Genomic DNA, 11,374 nt, shown 5'->3' with positions numbered 1-11,374 from the left:
CAAATATCATTTTGATAATGTGATCGATGATTCATATATGTTAGCCTAAGTGGAATAATAACATGTTAAACCAAAATTAGTGCAAGTAGTACTTGATCTAACGATCAGGGTCGGCTCAAGCCAAGATGTGGCCTTAGGCAAGGCCATTATTTGCGAGGCCTTTATTTCCTAGGGCATCTATAATCACCAAAAAAATTCACTATATATTCACAATTTTATTATAAATTAAGAGTCAAAATCTAGTACCAATGAAAAATCTAGTAATGAGAATTTCTTTAATTAAGACAGTTTAATTAAGAGAGAAGAAGAATTGAAAAGGCATAGAATGTAGAGATTCTTTTACTAAATGTGGGATTTCACCCATTTGTTTTTATTCTTACAATGAATCAATTTGATTAAATGAGCACACTCCTACAAAAATTGAAATTTCTATGCACTTGTAGCCATTGGATTCATATTAATACTTCGAGATGTCATTTGTGCAGTGGACTATTGGATTGCATTTGTGCAATGGACTATTGGATTGTATACACTCCAAATTAATTCACTCCGGAATTTAGTGCGTGGATAGAAAACTCATTTGTAAACAAATTGACTATCATATCCATTTTTTGTGTTTTTTTCTTTATAAAATTAGGTAATAATAAACAAATATGTTGATAAATTAGAAAATATGAGGCCTTCCGGGAGGCCTTAGGCGGCCGCCTAACTCGCCTAAGGGTTGAGCCGGCACTGCTAACAATCCATATATGCCTTCTCATCTTACCTGCTTCCTTCTCATCTTTAATTTCGGAATGTAATGTATGTAGCTAGAGGCGGAACCTGGACAGAGAACACAGTAAATTTTTTCACTAATGGACTCCCTATTACATATTGCTCGTGGTAGTGTAGGTATAGACAATTTTTTAATTGTTTCTCTAATTCCCTATTACTGCTTGTGATAGTGTTACACTCGTGAGTTGTTATACAATTATGCGACCTCAGTGATGAGGTTAAACTAAGCAAGACATTAATTGAAGGTCTTCATTCCTGGTAGTTAGCCGACTTAGCCATATGTGTATCCATACTCAAAGCTTGAATCTGTCGACCTTTTCATTCTTGCAGAGAAAACTTTGTGTCGGCGTGCCGCACAACCCGCACTTAACATAGTAGCTATACTATAGGGTCCATTAACCTTGATTAATTGGCCTTATGCGCTCTAGTCGAAGTACAAAGAGCAATTACATAGCTAGAACCTTGTGATCAAGGGAGCTATGATGAATTATTTGGCTTGCAAGTTAGCAATAAAAATGGCGGATGGGGATATAAGAAATTGGAAGTCAGATCCGAGGAGCAAAAGATTAGTACATGCCAAATGGTAATGTGCCTGACCACATGCAGTTATGAGTATCCAATGGATTTGGATATAAACCCCCTGGATGGACTTGCAAGCCAACCGTGATAGACTTTACCAAAAAAAAAAAAAACTGTGATAAACTTTACCAAAAAAAAAAACTAAACTAACACTGATAGTAGTGTGAAGGTGCCTTTGTGCACCGACCCCATTCCTCATGGTCCTTCTCCTAGGTATTGTGATGATGTAAAATTAGTTAGTAAAGATGATGACGATAACTCTTTTGGTGCACCCAACGTAGATTAACCGTTTAGATCTTGATTAAGCCTAGGCATCGCGGAGTTCGGGGTAACCTTCCTTTAATGGCATGAGCATCAGTTTAGAACAAAAGTGAGGATTCCTTATATTACGTAATTTGTGGTGTAAGTATAAGATCTATATTTCCTATTTTTTAGGGAATAATTGTCTATTTAAAGAGAATCTATAGAAAGCCACCTAAGAGAGAGAAAGGGCTATCTCTCTCGTAATAGAGTGCCACCTAGGAGAGAGAGAAATCTCACCTAGAATTAGGGATGTCAATGGATCGGTTTGGATCGGGTTTTGGAAAATCCGAACCCGAATCGATAAGAAAATTGGGAACCCAAAACCGAACCGAACCGATAATATTACGTTTAATCCGAAACCGAATCGAACTGATAAAATATATTGCAAACCGAATCCGAACCGAAAACTATAAAATCAATTAAATTTTAAATTAAATTAATTAATTTTAACCACACAATTGATAAACATATACAAAATTAATCATAAATATTACTAAAATACTATTTTATCGGTTCGGGTTCATATCGGTTCGGTAGAGGGTTGGTAGAGGGCAAACTAAATTATCAAAATCCAAACCGTTTTTTATCGGTTTAGTTCGGATCGGGTTGGTAGACTCATTGACAAACTAAATTATCAAAATCCAAACCGTTTTTTAAAAACACATTTAGTTTGTTAAATTTTCTAATGGAAAAAAAAAGGAAATATCGAAACTCATTGGAATGGACCCTACCTAAACTTTTAAATCTATTTTAAAGTATATAGATAGTAGAAATAATTGTTTTGTTAGTCCGAGTGTAAGGTAAGTTCCTATTTTATTTTAATTGGGGGTTGTTGAAAAAAACAAAACCAATTTTCCATTTTGGTTTATGTCTTTTCCATTTCCCTGTCCTCATCTCTTCCTTCTGTTTTTTTCTTTTGTCTCTCTCATTTTCCTCTCCTTTTTTCCTTTCCTTCCCTCTCTTCTCCATCTCCACTCCTCCATCTTCCTCTCCCAACTCGACTGCTGGTTTACCCCCTCATCTCTTCCTTCAGTTTTTCTCTTTTTGTCTCTCTCACTCTCTGAATCTCCATATAGATAGTAGATAGTATATAGTTATTTTGGGCGGTATTTAAACTAAGATATTAATCGTTTGGCTGCTAAACTCTTCAATACTTATATACGGCCAATTTGGGTTATATATTTAATCAAGGTTAATAATATCAATATCAAATTGGGATATTGATTAGTATTGATTGGGTAGTCAATAGTAAAACCGATACATATTAAATTGTGTTGATTGGGTTGGTTGTGAAGACTTAAACGTGTGAAGCCCCCCTACAACCTGAGAAGATGCTCACCTCCGACCGAGTACGAGTCACAAACATTTCCGAAATCTCACCTTCTCCATCAAACTATGTGATTCCAAATCACGTAAAACTCTCTTTCTTCGACACGTTATGGATTTTCGTTTCACCAATTCAAAGACTTCTTTTTTACACTACTACAAACACACCTTTCCATACCATTTCACACACTCTCAAAAACTCCCTCTCTAATGCACTCAACCACTTCTACCCTCTGACGGGTAAACTCGTTTTCTCACAAATTTCAAGTGAGTTAGAAATCAATCTAAAAGATGTCACAGGGGTTAAGTATCTCGAGGCTGAATCAGATTATGATTTCTTTGAGTTGACTAGAAATGATATGCATGACATGGCAGGCTTGCTTCCTGAACTTGATATAAGCGAATTGCCAGCACCTTTGTTGTCTGTACAGGTTACCAAGTTTGATGGCGGTGGTATCGTGGTTGGGGTATCCACACACCACGTGGCAGTTGATGGGACGTCGTTTTGTCAGTTTTTGAAGTCATGGGCCGAGATGTGTAGGACTGGAGAGGAGTTAGTGGGCCCGATTCCATCACATGATCGATCAACGTTTTACGGTCTCGATCATCAAGGGCTTTCTAAGCATTTTCTCAACAGATTGGCTCCTTCACTGCCTGAGGTATGATACTATGATCTTTTTCCCTGAACGATGCATAACTTTTAGCTTCCATTTTTTTTAAATTTGCCCAGCCATATTTTAGTTGTTACTTGCGAGCAAAGTAACAGTGTTAAAATTGGTCAATAGTATAGAAATAATTCACTTGTGAAATTTTGAAAATTGAAAACTATTTATACAAAATTTGATCTATGACTATTTTTTGGTAATCATCTATGCTTTTATACAGCTGATAGTTGCAATGCACAACTCTTAGATGAAATTGCAGTGTGTGTTGGGGGAATTATGTCTCTCGCAGCTCTAAGATTTACTTATTACATACTCTAGCTTATATGACAAAAGTTCTAGTTTGTATGACAAAAAGATCAATTCTGATTTCATTTCACTGTAGTTGAGGAATGCAGGCACACAAAAAAATAAAGTCCCAAACCAAGTAACTAGAAGAACTTTCATTGTAAATTCAATCAACATGGATAAGTTGAAAGAACGGTCAACTTCTAATACCAGCCATGGTCCGGCCCCTGTATCAAAGTTCGTGCTCTTGTGTGCTCATTTGTGGATATGCACTACAACAGCAAGGGATGTCAATCTGAACAGTGACACAAGCCTACTTTTCGCAATGGATGTCAGATCACGACTTGACCCACCAATGGTAGAAGGCTATTTTGGAAATTGCATAAGACCTTGTATAGTAAAAGCCAAGGCAGTTGAATTAATGGGTGAAGATGGATTCATTTTTGCAGTCACAACAATAAAGAATGCCATCAGTGTGTTTTCTAACGAGCCTTTGAAGGAATGTATAGATTGGGCTGATTTGTATATGACACTTCCATCAGAATTGTTATGTGTGGGAGGGTCACCAAGGTTTAAGATTTATGAAGCTGATTTTGGGTGGGGAAGGCCTAGTAGAGTGGAGCCTGCTTCCATGAGCCGAGAAGGTGTGGTCATATTATCCGACGCAAGAGAAAGCGGAGCTCGTCAGGTTTCTATTTCTCTGTCTCCTTCGCAGATGACGAAGTTTTCCTCCTTGTTTCTCGATAATATGTAAATAGATTGTAAAACTTGATCTATCACAGTTAACCGAATAGAGAGAAGTCAAAGAACGCATTGGTCAGTGTCCAAGGAGCGAGCAGCGAGCACATCTTATGTTTCACTACAAGTCTACAAGAACACATATATTATGTTGTCATTTGACTGTCACCAGGGTATATTGCCAACTTCGTTATGTGGTAAGTGTCCGAAGAGGGAGGGGAGGTTTGGTCTTGCTCCCAGCCGTAGATGATCATGTTGTTCCTCTCTCTTGTATTATTTTTACTCTTCAAAATAATCATATAACTTAAGTCTGTAATTTTATAAAATAGCAATTAGCGTGAATGTTCGTAGCTTTTTCCCTAATGGATATTTGCTGTACTTCATGAGCAGTATTTTCAAGCAGATCACCCTGGAAAACAGGTGAAATATTCAGTCATTTATATTTCATGTTGTCTTGTGAGATATGACACAAAATACACATTGTAGTATCTCGAGATGACATATACAGTGCGGTCTGCAAAGTATATGTCATTTTTTTACAGAGCGGTTTGCAACGCACCAATGCCCTTGTTTTTGCTTTTAGGGGTTGGACTCTGGGACTTCAAGTCATTTGGATCTATTGCAATATGTGTGAAGTGCTGTGAACTCTCTCTGGCCTCTGCCACATTTCTCAGATTATGTTTGTCCCACTGTGCATTAGTGCATAGTTCCATACTTGCATTTCTTGTAGAGGCCAATGACAATGCTACAAAGAGTTGCATGAGTGTACCACCCCCAGTATCTAGCTATCCTACCTAAAACTACAGTTTTGCCTTCAACTTAGTGGGTTACATTTGGGCCTACATGGTTTATACTTGTGTTCTGATGTTGATGGAACTCTTTTACAATTTTGAAGTTAGAACATAAATCACAGGAAATGGATAAGTAGATAAGGTATAAACTTCAATGGTTCATTTGCTCCCTCTCTTTTGAATGCTTATTTTCCTCTGTTCTCCACAATACAACTAACTCAATTCTCCATGAATCTTATATTCTCCCCTGTTACCAAACCCTCACTTCTCTACCCTTCCCATAAACTAAACAACTACAATCATCACTACTTCAAATTCAAACCCCATTGCCTACAAACCACCATCTCCTCACCTTTAACTGATGCGCAACCTAAAACCAAAACTGGAGTCATCATCATCGGAGCTGGACTAGCCGGATTAGCAGCCGCAACTCACCTTCACTCAGAAAACATCCCATTCCTTCTCGTAGAAGCTTCAGACGCCGCTGGTGGCCGTGTTAGAACAGACGTAGTGGACGGGTTTACTCTCGATCGTGGATTTCAAATATTCATTACTGGTTACCCAGAAGCAAAGAAGCTTCTAGATTATGAAGCCTTAAATCTTCAGAAATTTTACTCAGGCGCTTTCGTTTACTTCAATGGCGGATTCCATACTGTCGCTGATCCTTTACGACATTTCTCTGATGCGATAATTAGCTTAACTAATCCTATCGGATCCGTTTTCGATAAACTACTAATCGGATTAACAAGAATTCGGGTTTTAAGTAGACCAGATAATGAGATATTGTCTGCAAATGAGGTACCAATCATTGATCTCCTTGGAAAAACAGGTTTCTCTGAGTCCATTATTGATAGATTCTTTCGTCCGTTTTTTGGTGGAATATTTTTTGATTCTGAGCTTCAAACAACTTCAAGACTGTTCGATTTTATCTTCAAATGTCTCGCGTTAGGTGATAATACATTACCCGCTATAGGAATCTCTGCTATTCCAGAACAACTAGCAAGAAAACTTCCACCCTCTTCGATTCTATTAAATTCCAAGGTCGTTTCGATAGATTTCGAAGAACTCCGGACGAAAACAAGCGTAAAATTGGAAAATGGAGATATCTTGAAAAGTGAACTGGGAGTGATTATAGCAGTTGAAGAACCAGAAGTAGAAAAGCTTTTAGCGGGAAAGTTAGTTACTAAACCGGGTAAAAAAAGACCCGCTAGAAGTACAGCATGTTTGTATTTCTCAGCGGATCGGGCTCCTATTTCTGAACCGGTTTTGTTACTAAATGGGTCGGGTAAGGGGATTGTGAATAATATGTTCTTTGCTACTAATGTGGCACCATCATATGGTCCACCAGGGAAGACATTAGTTTCGGTATCGGTTATAGGGACATGTGAGGGTGTATCGGATGATGATCTAACTGCTAAGGTGGTTCGGGAGCTTTCTGGCTGGTTTGGAGATTCGATTGTAGAGTCATGGAAGCATTTGAGGACGTATCGGATTGAGTTTGCCCAACCTGACCAATGTCCGCCTACGGATTTGATGAAGGATTCAAAGATTGGGTCGGGTGTTTATATGTGTGGTGATCATTGGAATTCAGCTACATTTGATGGGGCTTTGGTTTCGGGAAGGATAGCAGCTGAGGCTTTGCTCAAGGAAAGAGCCTTGGCCTCGCTATGATTTAAAAGTGCTCTTGTGACTGTTAAACTGCGTTGAGCTGGGCTCTTGCTACCTATTTCAAGCGGCAGAAGCTCTTCTAAGTGGACATGATTGTGGAAGATTTCTTCCCGAGGGAAAGGTAAGGAAGGTATGTTTCATTGTTACGGATATCGGAAAAGAATCTGAGGGTCTTAACATTGAGAAAACACGCGGAGTAATAGGTTGGTGTATTTGACACATAAAATGTCAATATTAGTTGCATGCTTTCAGTTTTTGTTTACAAAGGATATTTTGCATCGGGATACTTTTAACTAAAAGGTTTTACATTGAGCTTTTCCCTAGCAAATATTGCTTTTTAGCGTATAAACTCTTAAGAAAATCCATTCACACAGACACAAAGTATTATAGCTTCATAGTATCATGTCCTTTGGAAAGGACCCCGCAGGTCTGCAGAGCAAGGAAACCATTAGTGTTCCGACTTCTGAGTTAATCGTCAGGCAAGATGAATGTGCAAAATTTTCTATATTTAAAACAATTCCTTATATATAGTTAATAGTTCTTTACCACTAAAAATACTTAAAAGCTTTTTCTACCAAGCGAAAAATTCATAAAAACAGGTGCTTAACCCGAAAAAAAAGATCTAAGAACAATGCGCCAGGCTGCAAGCTGCCGAGCCGTGTACTTTTACTATTATGTGATTCGAAAAGCCACTGCATGCTAAGATGCTATTGTTAACCAAGTAGTAACTACTAACTACCAAGTGCCGTACCAAGTTACTTGGTGCTTGGGCATACTTCAATTGTCTACGGGCTTACATCATTTGGGACTCCAGCCCAAGCACCCACTAGTAACTACCAAGTGCGTACCAAGTACCAACACAGTATGACTTATCCTGCATCTTAAGGACTCCTGGTAAGCCGTAACAGCACAAAACTGTTGTTTGTTCACTTTGTTGCATCCTGCATCTTAAGGACCAGACCCAAGAAAATAAAATGGGTAACTCATTAAAAAAACATATAAAATATCTAGTGTTAAAGTTTACCATGTAATACATGTTTGATGTACGGTTTCATAAATGTACAGCCATACTGAAATTCAACCTCTACGGCTCTACTAGTATCAAAGAAAAGAAAATGATCAATAACAGTCCAGATAATACTCTCCTATCAACATCCCCAAAGTTAGTACTGTCTCTTATCAACATCCCCAAAAACACTAACAGCAGCACTCCATGCCTGCAATTTGAGTAAAAATAGACAATCAGTATCCAAAAGAACCATTGGAAACACTACAGATAAAATTTATGAAGGCAAACCATTCATACCCTAAGAAAAAGAAAACATTCAAACCAAATCCCAACACCTGTAGGACATTTGCAGATAATAAAGCATGCATGTTAGGTCTGATGCTGGAATAGCGTGAAGCTCAGTGGCGTATCTCTTGACAAGTACTTTAAGAACAAGCTGATGGACTTTAAGACAAGTCCCACATTGAGTAGGTAGTAGTCTAAGTATGTGTTCTCTCATTAATGAGCGAGGTCTGGGAAATCAACGTGGGGGAAGAAATGAGCAAAGGGACCAAACTTCCTTCGCTAATTCCCATTCCTTCATAGGAGGAGATACGTCGTTTAATACCGCTGTTTAAGTTGTAACTTAGGCACAACAGATTTCGAACAATAGCTTTGAGAAGCATCTCATTGGATCCAAAAAGGGACTGATGGAAATCACGGATTTGTCAAGGTCACAACAGATCTTGGAACGAAGAAAACGGAGACTGCAATTGACAATCTTAACGAGGTCAGACCAAGTGAGGCCCGTGCCAAGGAGTATATGTTGAGCTTGGAACTAAGAATGGTGACATTGGTTTTGAGCAGCAAAGGTTGGTGGAAGAAGATCTTATTAATTTCAGCATCACTGCAACCACATCTCTTGAACAACTGGGTAGAATCTTTTGGGTCAAATGGGGAAGAGGAAGAGCGAAATGTGCAAATACTAGTTGAAGTTGGGACTTTGGGGAGTCAAGTAGAAGACAGCGGCAGACTTTGCCAGTTTATATGCCTTCTCTGTTGATGGCTGGAGGTTCAGAAAATTTGGGATGGGAAAGAATTTCAGAAAACGGTTAGTCCTTCCCGGATATGGACAATGAGAGTTTATCGCGAGACAGGAGCCACTGATAGTGTATACTGAAACATAATGACCCCCGCCACACTTTCAACTTGTAAACCTAATACAATTGACAACATACGTTCCTGGTTTCTACGAAAAAGAAAATATAGCAGAGTTCAAAGACAAAACATCAAAAAGTCTGGAAACAAAACTGAAGAGCAAACTACAAATTCTGACACAGACCTCAAAAAGCATATCAACTTGGGAACAAAAGATACCATTTAACAGAGATCAGGAATGATCCCATAGATTAAACCACTAAATAGACAGAGAATCTGATACTCATATATAAGTGTTTAATTGCAAATCTTGGTTGAATCCGTGTCTAGACCAATCAACTTGAACAACAATTTTCAGTGACATGCTATTAACACCCCCATCCGGCCATCCCTTATGTATAGTGTCCATACTAAATAAAAGCCTACAACAGTTTCTTTTAAAAATTGACATCTTAGCGCTGAGTCGGGTTGGCAGCACCTTCCACAAAACAATTTACCAATTCCCAGTGTCCTCCAAACTGAATTTCCCAAAACGAAGAACAAAAAACAATTAAAAATGCTGGCTACAAAAAATTTCTATAAAATCATTAAATCAATCAGCTTGACCAGGGAGAAGTCAATACAACCGCATGCAAATAAGAATCTCATGAATCAATTTTGAACAAACTCAACAGAGCAGTTTGGATTAGCAACACCCACTTAAGAACAAATCAACTAAAGAAACACTTATGTGGATGCATGATCGAAACTTATCTATAAAAATATTGTTGCTAAGGTAAACGCTCAGATCGAATATGATCTACTCCACCATGTCGAAAAATGCTCTCGTCAATATATGAAACTATCATCATCGCAATAAATTCTATATTTTATTAATTCTTGAAATTAAAGAAAATGGGAAAACTCACTTTTCAATATTTGGAAGAGGATGATGCGACCTCCGGCTTGATATGCCACCGTCGATAATGCCTTTTTCTCTCGCTTTCCTCTTTAAAGATATAGAAACAGCTAATGAAGTTGCAAATAACATCAAATCCTCGATGACATCGCACATGTTTTTTAATCATCTTGGGTGTAGGAAAAGTTGCATCACATTGGTTGCAGCGGTGTCGGTTGTTTGACGTCACCGGGTCGAGCTCACCATCGTCCCCAATCACCGCCGTGACCCCATTCTCTTCTTGATCCTTCTTATTCACTTCTGTCTCCTCCGCCTCCTCTGGTTTCCCTTCTTCATCTTCTTCAGCTACTTTGGATAAATCAAGCTTTCTTTTAGTCTTCGTCATCTTCTTCTCAACTGCTTCTTTCTTTCTTTTACTTCTCAACTGTTTCTCTCTCTCTTTCTTTCTTTCTTTCTTTCTTTCACTCTCTTTCACTCTCTGAGTCGATTCTTCTTTTTTCGATTCTACTATTCCAAGAATTCCCGCTTTTCGGTTTTATATAGAACTCAACCCCTTCTCCAACTAACTAACTAATACAAACTAACCGGTCAGGTGTTTTTTCATGTTGTGATGGGTGGGATTGTCCATCTTGCCCTAAACCCGCCCTAAACCCGAACAAAATACCCACACCGAACCCTGTCCAAATCCGACAAAACCCAAACCCAAACCGAAATACATAGGGTAGAGTTTGGTCACACTCTCTAAATCCAGACCGACCTGAGTCTGGCCCGATAATTTAGCCCTAAACCCGTTAAAAGGACTATAAAACCCAAAATCGAACCCAAACCAAAATCGGACCCCAAATTCGGTTTCAATTGTATACTACTAATCTCATATAAAAGAATGAGTTAGATAAATATTTGGATTATGATATCATTCATGTTTACAATGATGAGTTATTTAATATATTGGATTATGAAAAAATTTATGTTGGGATTTCCAATTTTTTCAGTAATTGCACGTGATCATGTGTCTATAGTTCATTAGTCCATCTATTTTTAAACCATATCAAATAATTATGTTCGAGTATAGGTGATAATTACTTCCAAGTTCATTAGAAATTTTATTTTGTTTGAAGGATTGGTGGATAGCCGATGAAAGAATAAAATGTAGATATATATTTCAAATAAAGTTTCTTATTGTCTTTTTTCTTTATTTATA

At 38.0% G+C, this 11,374-nt stretch overlaps 2 protein-coding genes, 1 long non-coding RNA gene and 1 other non-coding gene across 4 annotated transcripts; 2 read left to right on the top strand and 2 right to left on the bottom strand.

Annotated features, from left to right (window-relative positions):
• Positions 1-2,726: 2,726 nt before the first annotated feature.
• On the top strand, positions 2,727-5,115 carry LOC147502439 (BAHD acyltransferase At3g29680-like). Its single transcript, XM_086607252.1, has 2 exons — positions 2,727-3,641; positions 4,030-5,115. The coding sequence occupies exons 1-2, from the start codon at positions 2,988-2,990 to the stop codon at positions 4,684-4,686; spliced, it is 1,311 nt and encodes a 436-aa protein (XP_086463378.1). The 5' UTR covers positions 2,727-2,987; the 3' UTR covers positions 4,687-5,115.
• Positions 5,116-5,606: 491 nt separating this feature from the next.
• Positions 5,607-7,457, top strand: LOC147502438 (FAD/NAD(P)-binding oxidoreductase family protein). The gene has a single exon (XM_086607251.1). It carries the CDS (start codon positions 5,690-5,692, stop codon positions 7,130-7,132), a length of 1,443 nt encoding a protein of 480 aa, XP_086463377.1. The 5' UTR covers positions 5,607-5,689; the 3' UTR covers positions 7,133-7,457.
• Positions 7,458-8,099: 642 nt separating this feature from the next.
• Positions 8,100-10,782, bottom strand: LOC147502436 (uncharacterized). The gene is made up of 2 exons (XR_015221699.1): positions 10,184-10,782; positions 8,100-8,346 (listed from the first exon to the last, which is right to left on the bottom strand). It is a non-coding gene; the product is annotated as an uncharacterized LOC147502436 (long non-coding RNA).
• LOC147502437 (small nucleolar RNA snoR128) lies at positions 10,043-10,131 on the bottom strand. The gene has a single exon (XR_015194097.1). It is a non-coding gene; the product is annotated as a small nucleolar RNA snoR128 (small nucleolar RNA).
• Positions 10,783-11,374: the final 592 nt, after the last annotated feature.

The sequence above is a fragment of the Coptis chinensis genome, chromosome 4, assembly GCF_015680905.1.
Source record: "Coptis chinensis isolate HL-2020 chromosome 4, ASM1568090v1, whole genome shotgun sequence".
Lineage (NCBI taxonomy): Eukaryota > Viridiplantae > Streptophyta > Magnoliopsida > Ranunculales > Ranunculaceae > Coptis > Coptis chinensis.
The sequence above is the reverse complement of the archived record's forward strand: the minus strand, read 5'-3'. Positions and strand labels throughout refer to the sequence as shown.